The sequence below is a fragment of the Tamandua tetradactyla genome, chromosome 8 (assembly GCF_023851605.1).
Source record: "Tamandua tetradactyla isolate mTamTet1 chromosome 8, mTamTet1.pri, whole genome shotgun sequence".
Taxonomy (NCBI): domain Eukaryota; kingdom Metazoa; phylum Chordata; class Mammalia; order Pilosa; family Myrmecophagidae; genus Tamandua; species Tamandua tetradactyla.
In genome coordinates this window covers 80334393-80349707 of record NC_135334.1, presented here as the reverse complement: position 1 = coordinate 80349707, position 15315 = coordinate 80334393, and the positions used below count along the sequence as shown (strand labels likewise).

Genomic DNA, 15315 nt, shown 5'->3' with positions numbered 1-15315 from the left:
AAATACATTTATAACCCACTTCTCGAGCTTCTCTATTTTGCAAAGACTTCTGATATAAAATATTTTACATTTTTCAGTAGCTGCATCGTATTCCATCATTTGGATATTCTCTGTTAATATATCTCAACACATGTAGCTTAACATTGTAATTAATACTGTAATAAACATCCTCACAGAGTCACTGTACAGATATTGCTTTTAGTATTTAAAAAATGAGTGAATTTGCTTTGTCAAACTATATCGCTCATTTAAGGTATTTTCTTTATATAGACAAATTATTCCTCATGCAGGTTTTAATAATTTATAGTTCCCAACAGTGAAAGACTACCTAATTTCTTATAACCTCATTGCCACTGAATAGTAGAACATTTTTTTAAATTGTGGCAATCTGATGAGCAAAAAAGGCATCTAATTTTAATTTGCATTTAATTTTATTGAGATTGAAATTTATTTCTTATGAATCATAAATTCATGTTGTTTAGACTTTTTATCTTGTATCATCTGCATTTATTTTCTTATTAATTTATTATTACATATTCTGTACTAAGGATATGAATCCTTAATCAGCTACATATGTTGCACTTATTTTTCAACATTGTTTACCTCTTAATTTTATATAGGGAATTTGTGAAAATACAGACATTTTAATTTTGTGTCAATATTTCAATATTTTCTTACAGGGTTTGTATCTTTGTTGTCAGTCTCAGAAAGCTTTCCTACCATGGGAGTTCAATAAACAATCACCTTGTTTTTAAAAGTTTAAGGTTAGATATATGTGTGTGAATATGTGCATTACACAAACATAATCCTTTTTATCTTTCTGAAATGTTTTCTCTATGATGAATGATGTGAACCACCTTCATTTGTTTGTCAATCAAATTAATTAATTGTCCTTGCAAGATTTATTGAATAATGTTCACTTTTATGGCTTATCAGAAAATTACCTAATTTTTACATGTCCTTTGTGATTCTATTTTCTATTCTGATCTAATGATTTGCTTTCTAATTTTGCACTTCTCAAAAATGTGTTTCATTGTTCTAGTTGGCATTACCTGATTTTTTGATGAATCTTATAACTAGGTTGTAGAGGTAACTGCTTCTTAGAATTCCTTCATATTTTCATTCATTTTTTAATATTTTTTGTATTTTCACTTAAAAACTAAATGCAGGCTAAATTTTTTAATGAATCAAACAATACATATGTGAATATAAAACATGATGTAAGTCTCCCCTCAGCCACTTTCACTGTTCCCACGAGAACCCCTCTTCCTTGGGGTAATCATTTTTAACAGATTGTTTTCTGTAGATCTACACAATTTGAAAAATGTTCTACTATGCAGTGGCAATGAGGTTATAAGAAATTAGGTAGCCTTTCACTGTTGGGAACTATAAGTTATTAAAACCTGCATGAGGAATAATTTGTCTATATGTAGAAAATACCTTAAATGAGTGATATAGTTTGATAAAGCAAACTATTCTACTACTGCACAATAGTGGATTTCCTAAGAATCCTCACATATTGATTATTTTTATTCTTTAATTTTTAGTTTTCTGAATTTTTAATTGCAGATTTACATGAGAATGTTTGAGACCTTTCATAAGAGCAGTTTTAAAATAAATGTTATTACAAGCAGACTCTAATAAACAAATTGATCAATTCAACAAAATTAATATGTTTTGGAGCTTGCTGTTAGATACATGTGATTATGTTGTACTATTCTTCCTACTATTACATAGGTTTGAATTTTCTATAATAAAAGAGTCTTAAGAAAAAAGAAAATAACCTGATAAAGGCAAACCAATGCATGTTCTTGTCCTTCATTCCACATACTTAGAAGTCTCTCATCCTCCCCTATGTCATTTGCTGTTAACTTCGCAATTTTACAAGCAATACATTTCAATCTTTAAAAACAAAGCATGAAAGAATGCATAAATTAGAAGTGATTAATGAAACACCTCCCTCATTTCGGCATAGCAAGTCTGTATTCCTGTGCCTTGTTCACTGTTTTCCTAATCATGCAGTTCTGCTTAATGATCTCACTATAATATGTTAATATTAGCCAGCCTTGTTTACTGTCCTAAGTTCTTACAATGTTTTACATTTATTTCATCTTTAAATAAGCCCTGTAAGGTATGCACTATCTATAAGGTATTCTATATTTTACAGAAGAGGCAACGTAGGCAAAGAAAAGCTAAGTCATCTTTTGGTCACACAGAGAGCAACCAGCAGAGGCAGGACTCACACTGGGCGGGTTAGTTTCAGAGCCCCCACCGCTGACTGGTGTGCTGTGCTGCCTCCTCTTAACAACGGACAGCAGTCCCTGATCATGGACTCTCACTGCAAGATAAATGCCTATGAAACATCCCTTCATGACAAATATGCACTTAAACACAAATGCACACACCCGTCCATACTCCACTTACAAAGTTTAATGATATAGCATGCACCACATCTGATGCCTTGCTTTTCACATAATAATAACCTCTCATCAACATCTTGCTATGGAATCAAACATCTGAAATTTTCCCGAAAGAGTCAAATATGATATCTTATTTGTTGTTTTAATGTACATGTTTTTGTTCATATTTTTGTTCAGTTTTGCTTAATTCTTGTCAAGAGAGCATTTAGATTCTTTTACCACTTTGAATGGACTGCATGTATTTTATTTTTAATTTTTGAAGCCCTCATGTATAATAAAAAAGTTATTGTAATTATTTTTCAAGCATGTTGCATATTTTATTGATGCTTCTATTTTTTATAGCAGCATGCACTGCATAGAAATCTGATGTGGTTTTTTTTATTTTTTTTATTTTTATTATTTTTGTTTTTTTAACATGGGCAGGCACTGAGAATCAAATCTAGGTCTCCGGCATGGGAGTCGAGAATTCTGCCACTGAGCCACCGTCGCACTATCCTAATGTTTTTAAGTTGTCAAGTTTGTTATATTTTTTCTTGTTATTTCTATTGTGTGTGTGTGTTTGTTTAGGAAAACTTTTACCATCTAAAGATTGAACAGTTGATAAATAGAAGATAGATAGATAGATAGATAGATAGATAGATAGATAGATAGATAGATAGATAGATAGATGGATGGATGGATAGATAGGTAGACAGGTAACAATTTCATAGAAAACAGATTGTTTTAAATGAGATAATTATTGTATTTTGGGATCAATGAATGCTTAAACTTCTTTTATATGTACATATAAAATGCTTATATATACATAGATATATCATTTTCTAAAGTAAATAAGCAAATGTCCCAAACATTTTAAGTAGTGTTTTGTTATATCATTGATGTAAGAAGGCACTTTTATCATGTATTAAATGTTCACATATATTAGTAAATGCTTCAATTCTGTAATATATGTACTGCTAAAATGTTTTTCTATGAGCTCAGTTATACTAGGGAAAATTTACAATGTATCTGGTAGGTTACGTTTCCTCTACTCCCTCATTTTTCTTTTCCACAACTCATTTAGCATCAAACTACTGTTCATCAAGATAAAATTTAGAATAAACTTGTTAAATTCCCCTCAAAAATCCACTGTGGTTGGAACACAGTGAGTTTACAGCTTCATTCAGGCAAAATTAACATCTTTATAAGGCTGCATTGTCTTATTCATAAAATTAGTGTCCATATATTCAGACATGTTTCATAGTTCCTTCAAATAGTTCTTTAATGTATCATCAATAGACACCCCGTTAAGTTTAGCCATATTTCCTTTATTCAAGGAATGTTTTTATTAAATGTTCTGTTGTTTATTTTTTAGCATGTAACAATGTAAATCTATTCAATTACTCATCTTATATCAGACCATATTTCTTACCAATTGTCAAAGACTGGAATTACCCTTCTATTGTTCCCTATTTTTCTTTTTCTTTCCTTCTCCCTTTTTTTTTTTATGCTGTGTGGTGGGGCTCACATTTCATTCTTTACCATGTGAATATCCCATTATCACAGCACCATTTGTTGAGTGTTTGTTTTTGTTTTTGCAGTGCATGGGCCGGAGAATTAAATCTGTCTACCATATGGCAAGGCAAGAATTCTCCCACTGAATTACCCATGCACCCCTATTTTTTCTACTTTTTTTAAATGCAATTTTTAAAAAATATATGCACAGACCATACAAACCATCCGATGTACACAACCACTGGCTCACAGTATCGTCACGTAGTTTTGTTATACATTCCCATGATCAACTTTAGAACATTTTCATTACTCTAGAGAAGAAATAAAAATAAAAAGAAAACCTGTCTCCTTACCCTTATCACCCTGCTGCCATTCCCTCGTTGTTGACCCATAGCATTGGTGTAGTATGTTTGTTACTGTTGATTAAAGAATATTAAAATATTACTGTTAACTACAGTCCATAGTTGGCAATAGATACATTGTTCCTATATATTCCTCTATTATTAATTCCTTGTAACCACATTCTACACTTGTTCTAGTTCATGGAAGACCTTTTTTATATTTGTATAGTTAATCACAGTCATTGTCCACCACAAGATTCATTGTGCTGTACATTCCCATGTTTTAACCTCCAGCTTTCTTCTGGTGACATATATAACTCTAAACTTTCCCTTTCAATCACATCTACCTACAATTCAGCACTGTTAATTATTCTGACAATAATGTGCAACCATCACCTCTATCCATTCTCAAACGTTTAAGTTCACACTAGTTAAACATTCTGCACATATTTAAGCAACGACTCCCCATTCTTTAGCATCATTCTATCCTGGTAATCTATTTTCTATATTTTATGCCTATGAGTTTACATATATTAGTTGATATCGGTGAGATCATACAATAGTTGTCTTTTTGTGTCTGACTATTTTACTTAACATAATGTTGTCAAGGTTTATCCATGTTGGCGTGCACTTCAGGATGTCATTCCTTCCTACTGCTGAATAATATTCCATCATATATATATATACATATATATATATATATATATATATATATATATAATGTGGTTTATATGTAAATATATATACCACATTTTTTTTCATTCATTCATCTGTTGATGGACACTTCGGTTGTTCCTATCTTTCGACAATTGTAAATAATCCTCCTATGAACATTGGTGTGCAGCTGTCTGTCGCACCCCTGCTTTCAGATCTTCTGGGTACATCCCGAGTAGCAGGATTGCTGACTCCTCAGGAAACTCTATACTTGGTCCACCAAACTGTACTCCACAGTGGCAGTACCATTTTACATTCCCACAAGCAGTGAATGAGTGATTTCTCCACATACTTTCTAACACTTGCAGTTTCCTGTTTGCTTAACAGCAGCCATTCAAGTAGGTGTGAGATGATATCTCATTGTGGTTTTGATTTGCATTTCCCTAAAAGCTAGTGAAGTTGAGCCTTTTCTCATATGCTTTTTAGCCATCAGGATTTCTTCTTTGTAAAAATGTCTACTCATGTCTTATGCCCATTTTTATTTAGGTTGTGTTTTTATTGTTGAGTTGTAGGATTTCTTTATATGTTCTAGATATCAGACCCTTATCAGGTTAAGGGTCTTCTCCCATTAAGTCAGTTGCCTTTTCAACCATTTGACAAAGCTCTTTGAAACACTGAAGTATTTGATTTTGAAGACTTCCCATTTATCTATTTTTTTCTCTCCTTGTTTGTGCTCTTATTTTTAGGTTTTTAATAATTTTGAGTTCGTTTTTGTATAGAATGAGAAATAGCAGTCATCTTTTATTCTTTTTGTTATGGATATCCAGTTTCCCCAACACTGTTTATTGAAGAGACTGTTCTGTCCCAGTGGAGTGGACTTAGGAGCCTCGTCAGAAATCATTTGACCATAGATATGAGGGTCTATATCTGAAATCTCAATTCTATTACTGATTAATATGTCTATATTTATGCAAGTACCATGCTGTTTTGACAACTGTGGCTTATAATATGCTTTAAAGTTAAGAAAATGTCATAATTCCCACTCCATTCTTCTTTTTCAAGATGTTTTTGGCTATTTGAAGCCCTGTACCCTTCCAAATAAAATTGACAATTCATTTTTCCATTTCTGTAGGCAGTCTGTTGGAATTTTTATTGGTATTGCATTGAATCTGTAGATCAGTTTGGGTAGAATTGACATCTTAATGACTTAGCCTTCCAATCCATGAACACAAAATGTCTTTCCATTTATTCAATCTCCTTCGATCTTTTTAGTAGTGTTTTGTAGTTTTCTGTGAACAAATCATTTACATCCTTGGTTAAGCTTACTCCTATATATTTGATTATTTTAGTTGCTAATGTAAATGGAAATTTTTCTTTATTATACCCTCTGATTGCTCATTACCAGTGTATAGGATCACCATTGATTTTTGTGCTACTCAAATCCTGCCACTTTGTTGAACTCATTTTTTAGCTCTAGTACCTTTGTTGTCATTTTTTTCAGGATTTTATGTATAGAAGATGATGTCTTCTGGAAATACTGACAGTTTCACTTCTTTCTTTCCAATTTGGATGTCTTGTATTTGTTTTCTTGCCTAATTGCTCTAGTTGAAACTTCTATCACAATGTATAATAACAGTGGTTACAGTGGGCATCCTTTTCTTCTTCTGGATCTTAGAGGGAATGCTTTCAGTCTCTCACAATTCAGTATGATGTTAGCTGTGGGCTTTTCAGATATGCCCTTTATCGTGTTGATGATGTTTCCTTCAATTTCAATCATTCGAAGTGTTTTACCAAGAAAGGATACTGAATTTTGTCAAATGCCTTTTTTCAATCAATCAAGATGATAATGTGCTTATAACCTTTTGATTTTTTAGTATTGTGTATTACATTAATTGACTTTTTTGTATTGAACCACCCTTACGTATCTGTAATAAAATCCACTTGATCGTGGTGTATAATTCCTTTAGTATGCTGTTGGATTCAATTTGCAAGTATTTTGTTGAGGATTTTTGCATCTATACTCATTTGAAAGATTTAACTGGAGTTTTCCTTTCTTTTAGTACCTTTAGCCAGCTTTGGTATTACGGTGATGCTGGCTTCATAGAATGAGTCAGGTAGTGTTCTCTCTTCTTCAATTTTTTGGAACAGTTTGAGCAGGAATGGTATTAATTCTTGTAATGCTTGGTAAAATTCACCTGTGAGGCTACCTGTCCTTAACTTTTATTTATTGCAAGGTTTTGATGACTGATTGAATCTCTTTAGTTGTGATTTGTTTGCTGAGGTCTTGTATTTTCTTCTTGAGTACATTGTACATTGTGTGTTTCTGAGAAGTTCTACATTTCATCTAAGTTGTCTAATTTGTTGGCAACCAGTAGTTTATAGTAAACTCTTATGGTTTTTTTATATTTTCAGGGTCCATGTTAATGCATCACCTTTAGTTTCTGATTTTACTTACTTGCAGCTTCTCTCTTTTTGTCTTTGTAAGTCTAGCTAGGGATTTATTGATTTTATTGATCTTCTCAAAGAACCAACTTTTGGTTTTATTGATTCTCTCTATTGTCTTTTTATTCTCCATCTCATTAATTTCTGGTCTAATCTTTGTTATTTCATTCCTTCTGCTTGCTTTGAGATTAGTTTGCTGTTCTTTCTCCAGTTTTACAGTTGTTCAATTAGGTCATTGATTTTAGCTCTCTGATCACTTTTAACGTAGGCATTTAGGACTATAAATTTATCTCTTAGAACTGCCTTCACTGCAGCCCATAAATTTTGATACATTGTGTTCTTATTTTCATTTGTCTCAAACTACTTACTGACATTCCTTGCAATTTCTTCTTTGACCCAATGATTGTTTAAGACCATGATATTCAACCTAACCTCCATATACCTGTGTGTGTATTTTCCACTTTTTTTGTTATTATTTTCCAGCTTCATTCCATTATGATATAATTTCAGTCTTTTAAAATTTATTAAGATCTCTCTGTGCCCCAGCAAATGGTCTTTCCTGGAGAATGGTTCATGAGCACTTGAGGAAAACGTATATCCTGCTGTTTTGGGGTGCAACGTTCTGTGTATGTCTGTTAGGTCTAGTTCATTTATCATATTATTTAAGTTCTCTGTTTCTTTGTTGAACCTCTGTTTTGATATTCTTTCTACTGGAAAGAGTGGTGTGGTGAAGTCTCCCACTATTACGGTAGAGACATCTATTACTCCCTTCAATTTTGCCAGTGTTTCCTCACATGGTTTGGGGGCAACTTGATTAGGAGCATAGGTATTTAGGATTGCTATTCTCCGTGGTAAATTGCCCCTTTTATTAATATACAGCATCCTTATTTATCTCATAACATTTTTGCACTGAAAGCCTTTTTCTTCAGTGTTTTTTTGGTTATTGCTTGCATGGAATAACTTTTTCCATCTTTCCACTTTCAATCTATTTGTAGCTTTTGTTTTAAAATATGCTTGCAAACAGCATATTGATGGATCATATTTTAAAATCTGTTCTGCCAATCTGTGTGCTTTGATTAGAGTGTTTAATCCATTAACATTCTAAGTTATTACTGTAAAGGCAGTTCTTACTTCAACCATTTTATCCTTTTGTTTTTGTCAGATTTATTTTTTCTCTCTTTTTATCCTTTTTACTTCCCTTACTAATATTTTTCAATTCTGTACCCTTCTGCTAGCTTCTTTCTCCTGACTTTTCTTTTTGGACTCTTCATTTCCCTTTAACTGCTCTTGTAGGGCCAGTCTCTTATTAACGTGTCTCTCAGCATCTATTTATTTGTGATTAACTTAATGTCTCCCTCATTTGGAAGGACAGCCTTGCTGGGTAGAGAATTCCTGGCTGGCAACTTTTCTCTTTCAATATCATAAATATATCAAACCACTGCCATCTCACTTCCATGATGTTTCATAAGAAATCAGTGCTTAGTTCTCTTTAGCTTCTCATGTATGTGGCAAATAGCCTCTCTCTTGCTGCTTATAGAATTTTCTCCTTCTCTTAAGCATTTGAAAGTTTGATTACTATGCGTCTTGGAATGGGTCTATTCAGATTTACTCTGTTTTTGAGTACATTGGGCTTCTTGGATTTCCATATTTTTGTCTTTTATAAGGATTGGGAAATTTTCAGCCATTATTTCTTCAAATATTCATTTAAGCCTTTTCCCTTCTCTTTGCCTTCAGGAACACCCATGATTTGTGTGTTTGTGCACTTTCTGTGTCATTCATTTCCCTGAGACCCTGTTCAAATTTTTCCATTTTATCTCCATTTGTTCTTTTATCTGTTCTATTCGGTTGATCTGCCTTTTACGTCCCTGATTCTTTCTCTGTCTCTTCAAATCTTCTGTTCTGTGTCTCTACTATATATATTATATATATAATATATATATATTTTAGGTGCGTGGTCTGGAAACCGAACCTGGGTCTCCAGCATGGAAGGCAAGCATTCTACCACTGAACCATCCGTGCACTCTCTAGTATATTTTTAATTTCATCTACAATGTCTTTTATTTCCATAATGTCTGTTTTCCCTATGTATTCCTCCTATTTATATATTTATTTATTTATTTATTTATTTTGGCATGGGCAGGCTCTGGAAATCAAATCCAGGTCTCCAGCATGGCAGGCGAGAACTCTGCCACTGAGCCACTCTTGCCCGTCCCCTATGTATTCTTTCAAATTATTTTTATGTGCTTCTAGTGTCTTCTTAATATCATTTATCTCTTTATACACATTTTCCTTCATATCATTGACTTGATTCAGGATGTTTGTTTGAATATCCTTGATTAGTTGTTCCAGATTCTGTGTCTCCTCCAACATTTTGATGTGTTCCCTGACTGGGCCATTTCTTCTTGAGTTTTATTGTGCCTTGTAATTTTTTACTGGTATCTGCTCATCTAATTATGTTGATGGATTTATTCTGAAGGTTGGTTCCTCTCTTTTGTCTAGAGTTTAGTTGCTACCTGGTTTTGGATTAGGCACTGCTTTGACAATTGTGTCATCAGTACTTCTCAGTCAAAAGATGTCCATATACCTGTGCATCAGGTGTAAATCAAGAGTCAGCGTGCCTGGGATAGGGTTTGAAGAGGCTCTGAGTATCCCTGCTCTTTCCCCTTGCACTTTCTGGCCTATGCAGCAAATGGTGCTCTTCGGTGACTTAATCATCTTCAGAAACTCTTTACCTCCCAGACACCCACCGTGTTTGACCTTGTGGGACTGAAACTGCAGGGTTCCTGTGCTCACATGTCACCAGCCAAAATCTGGCTTAGTATTGGGCTGGTCCCTCTCTGTACTTGCAGTCAGACTCCCAAAGCCACCCCAGCCTTCAGCTATCCTCCAGGCAAGGATTGTGCTGCCTGTTATCTTCAGGAGTGGGGGATGCACAGCAGGACCCATGCTGAAATTACAGTCTCTGTCCACTTTTTCTCAGATTCTTTGTCCTCCACTAAGCTGGGCTTTGAAATGTCCTCCCTTATTCACCAGGTCCTCAAACAATAGACTTCTGCCTGGCTATTTGCTGTTTTGGGGGAAAAAAAGATTTTGCCATTCCCTCCCTAATTCTCCATTTTGAAAACTTGTCTTTGGTGCTCTTCTGTATTCTGCTTTCCCCAGTGGCTTGCGTTCAGCCATGGCTCTCTGTGGGCTTGAGTCTTTGTGTTTGAATATAGATGGGGAGCTGCTCACTACTGTGAGAGATTTTATAGCCTTGTCCCTGGTGGGAGTTTGGAGGGATCCCAACCACTGCTTCTAGGCACTTTCCAAGCTTCATGGGATTGAGTGAGGGGAAAGGGAGAGGACCGGATGATCTGGAACAGAAGTTTCCTACCTGATATTTTTATCTTTCTTTGATTCAGAATTTGTGAACTCATTCTCTCTTTACCTTTCTCCAAAGTTCTGAACAAGTGAGAATTTTCCCCCCACCCCACTCTTTTTTGTTTGTTTGTTTGTTTCTCGGGAGAGAGAGTTTCAGTAGCTGTTTACGTAGCCCTATTGATGACATCATGCTGACTTTTGAATTTTTTTATAAATACAATGAAATTATCTGAAAATAGTTTCTCATTTTTCTCTATACTGATTGTTTTAGTTATTTCTATTTTCTTTTGGAAAAGACCCTGAAATAATGATGAGAAATAATTGTTAAAATATGCCTTAATCTTACTTAAGTGTTTACTGATACCACAGTGGATTAGTCCAAAAACACTTAAAATGGATAAGGCCTCTAGGTTTGTCTTCAAGAAGTGATTTGAGAGACAGGCAGAGAGATTTGAATGAAGGTTTAACCCTCTCTAAAATCATTTTTGGATGAAGGAAATGAAAGTATTCTATGATACAGAAAGTGTGAGGAGGGCTTGGAGGAATCAGTTTGACAACATCTCTGAGACTTTGATTCATCATCTGAAAAATGAGGATAATAATAGCTATGGCATATGGACTTAAAGAGGATTTAAAATAAACAATGAATGTAAAAACACTATCAATAATGATGGACAGCAAGATAGTGCCCAATATATAATTAGTGTTATTATTATTGCCAAAGAACGCTCTATGTATACCCACTCACACATTCACACACGCACACACAATTAAACACGCAGAAAGAGTAATAAAATGTGTTTGGAGGCTAGAAGATATTGACAGATGCTACAAAGTACAACTGCCAGGGAGGCAACTATTTTCACTGATACTGCTTAGCCCACTCTTCAGGTTCAAACAAAAGACAGAAAAATTTGGGCCAGGGATAGCATCACAGACCCCTACAACCTCCTTTATCTTCATTTCTCAATTTCTCTTTAGAGTGCACTGTGTTAGTTAGATTCAGTTGTCAACTTGGCCAGGTGAGCATACCTAATCTTGTTGCTGCGGACATAAGCCAACGGTATGTGAACCTCATCTGTTGTCAATTACATCTGCAGTCGGCTAGGAGGCGTGTCTGCTGCAATGAGTGACGTTTGACTTAATTGGCTGGTGCTTAAATGAGAGATCGCAACATAGCACAGCCTAGCAGCTTGGCGTTCCTCATCTCAGCACTTGCAGCTCAGCCCAGGCCTTTGGAGATGGAGAAAGAAATCACCCCGGGGAAATTTGTTGGGACCCAGGGGCCTGGAGAGAAGACCAGCAGAGACCATCCTGTGCCTTCCACGTAAGAAAGAACCTCAGTGGAAAGTTAGCTGCCTTTCCTCTGAAGAACCAACAAAATAAATCCCCATTTATTAAAAGCCAATCTGTCTCTGGTGTGTTGCATTCCGGCAGCTAGCAAACTAGAACATGCACCTTCTAGATCATATAGTAAATGTAATGAAAAAAATATGCTTTCATAAATATTATAATACATTTTGGAGCACAAAACTAGTTTCACAGCAACAGCAAACCTATATAATAGGAGGGTACATTGCTAATAGCACCATAGCCGTCTGTACTGGTTTGAAAGGATTTATGTGCCCTAGAAAAGCCATGTTTCAATCTTAATCCCATTTTGTAAAGGCAGCCATTTGTTCTAATTCCTATTCAGTACTGTATGTTGGAAACTTTAATTAGCTTATCTCCATGGAGATGAGACTCAATCAAGTATTGATATTAAACTTGATTAAGTGGAGACGTGTCTCCACCCATTCCAGGTGGGTCTTGATTAGTTTACTGGAGTCCTATAAAAGGTGAAGTATTTTGGAGAAAGCTTCAGAACAACATTGCCGCAAGAAAGCAGAGTCCACAAGCCAGCAACCTTTGGAGGTGGAAAATGCCTCCTGGGGAGCTTCATGAAACAGGGAGTCAGTAGAGAAAGCTAGTAGATGATGCCATGTTTGCTACATGCCTTTCCAGATGAGAGAGAAGCCCTCTTGAATCAAGGTATCTTTCCTTGGATGCCTTATATCTCTATAGATTTGTTTTAATTTGGACAATTTCACTGTCTTAGAACTATAACTCATAACTTATCAAATTCCCCCTTTTAAAAAGCCATTTCTTTTCTGGTATATCGCATTCTAGCAGCTAGCAAACTAGAACACAGTCTGAGTACTTCATATCATTTATAGTACAATGGATGCGTATTCAGGGTCATTTCTCCCATGCTGATGCTAACACAAGATTCAAGGACAAGGAGAATCAGAAATGGCTTTCAGTTGTCATTTGAATAAAAAGAAAACTCAATATTTTGCCCTGTGGAAGCTGTTAAGAGATGGAAATTAATAGTCAAATTTTGAATGCTGGTTAAAAAATACCTTTTTTTTTTGTCTGTCTGTTTGTTTGTCTTTTTTTTTCTTTTTCCTTTTCTTTTTTTTTACTATTATTATTATTTTTATTTTTTTCCCTATATTAACATTCTATATCTCTTTCTGTTGTTTCGCTAGTTCTTTTCCTAAATCGATGCAAATGTACTAAGAAATGATGATCATGCATCTATGTGATGATGTTAAGAATTACTGATTGCATATGTAGAATAGAATGATTTCTAAATGTTGTGTTAATTTCTTTTTTCTTTAATTAATAAAAAAAAATACCCAAGTTGCTCCAAATTTTTATAACTGACTAATATGTGATTTTTTCCTTGCTGCTCAAGTATACACAGTAATCAACATTCATGGGAGAAGAAAACCAAACCTCTGTGACTGAATTTGTCTTCCTGGGCCTTTCACAGGACCCGCAGACACAAGAGCTCCTCTTTGCCCTCTTCCTGGTCATCTACCTGCTCACCGTGCTGGGAAACCTGCTCATCGTTGTGCTTATTCACACAGACTCCAGGCTGCACACACCCATGTACTTTTTCCTGAGAAATTTGTCCTTTGCTGATCTCAGCTTTTCCACAACCACAGTGCCCCAGGTGCTCATCCACTTCCTGGTAAAGAAGAAAACCATTTCCTTTGTTGGTTGTTCAATGCAGATAGTAGTTTTATTATTGGTCGGGTGTGCCGAGTGTGCACTGCTGGCGGTAATGTCCTATGACCGGTACGTGGCTGTCTGCAAGCCCCTGCACTACTCCACCATCATGACACACTGGGTGTGTGTGCAGCTGGCCCTAGGATCCTGGGTCAGTGGGGCATTTGTGTCACTAGTGGATACCACATTCACATTGAGTCTGCCCTATCGAGGAAACAATATCATTAACCATTTTTTTTGTGAACCTCCCGCCCTGTTGAAGCTGGCTTCAGCAGACACCCACAGTGCTGAGATGGCCATCTTTGCGATGGGTGTGGTCATCCTCCTGGCTCCTGTCTCACTCATCCTGGTCTCCTACTGGAACATCATCTCCACTGTGATCCGGATGCAGTCAGGGGAGGGGAGACTCAAGGTCTTCTCTACCTGCGGCTCCCACCTCACTGTCGTTGTTCTCTTCTATGGCTCAGCAATATTTGCCTACATGAGACCAAACTCTAAGATCATGAATGAAAGGGATAAGATGATCTCTGTGTTCTACTCAGCTGTGACTCCCATGCTGAACCCCATCATTTATAGTCTGAGGAACAAGGATGTCAAAGGGGCTCTCAGGAGAATAACTGCAAAATAATCTTGTTCCAGGTGGTATCTTTGACTATGGTGACAAGTTAAGGCTGTGGAGGGAAGTGATTTTCTAGAACACTTTTCCCATTCTCATCTCATCCCTACATTTTTGGTCCACCTTCTCCTGTCTGCCTATGTCTCTTCTCAGATCAATTAAAAAATTGTCCATTCAAAGCCAGGCACCTCGTTAGACAGGAACAGAAGTCGGAAAGGATGGAAGGAAGGATAGAAGGAAAAAAGGAAGGAAAGAGAGAAAGCAAGAAGGAAGGAAGGAAGGAGGAATGGAAGGAAGAAAGAGAAAGGAGGGAGGGAGGAAGGAAGGAAGAGAGGAAGAATGGAATAGCAGTAAAGGATGGAAGAGGGAGGTAGAGTGGTAGAGAGAAAGCAAGGAGGAAAGAAAGAGGAATAAAATACAGCCCAAGCTTGTACAAGCTAATAAGGGATTAAAACAAGTTGATGCATAAATTTAGTTCAAAAATAAATAGAGAAACAAACAAAACTATCACAGTATGAGAATACCTTACATGCAAATGGACTCTTTTCTTTCATTTTGCATTCATTCATCAAATAACTTTTGAATATTTATTATATATCCCAGAGACACATACAATAGCTGGATATATAGACATAAAAAATTTTATGGTGTTATATTTCTAATATGACATTAAAATCAGATTTAATTTTTTTGAAATTTAAAAGAGAGCACACTTAAGGAATAACAAATGGTAAAATCTTTCTAGAGCATGTTTAACATTGGAGAAAGAGTGAGATTTAAGACTGAAAAGTAAGACCAAAGGCATTGATTGAGAAATGCCTTGAATTCAATGCTGAAGACTTTTCCTGGCAAAGAATTACAAAAATGCCAAAGGCTTGGAATTTATATGGAAGTGATCAAAACTGAGGGTAAAATTTAAAATAGCAGC

General features: G+C 35.5%; 1 protein-coding gene across 1 annotated transcript; it reads left to right on the top strand.

Moving 5' to 3' along the window:
- The first annotated feature begins 13475 nt into the window (after window positions 1-13475).
- LOC143643626 (olfactory receptor 2D3-like) lies at window positions 13476-14399 on the top strand. The gene has a single exon (XM_077112232.1). The coding sequence runs from the start codon at window positions 13476-13478 to the stop codon at window positions 14397-14399; it is 924 nt and encodes a 307-aa protein (XP_076968347.1).
- Window positions 14400-15315: the final 916 nt, after the last annotated feature.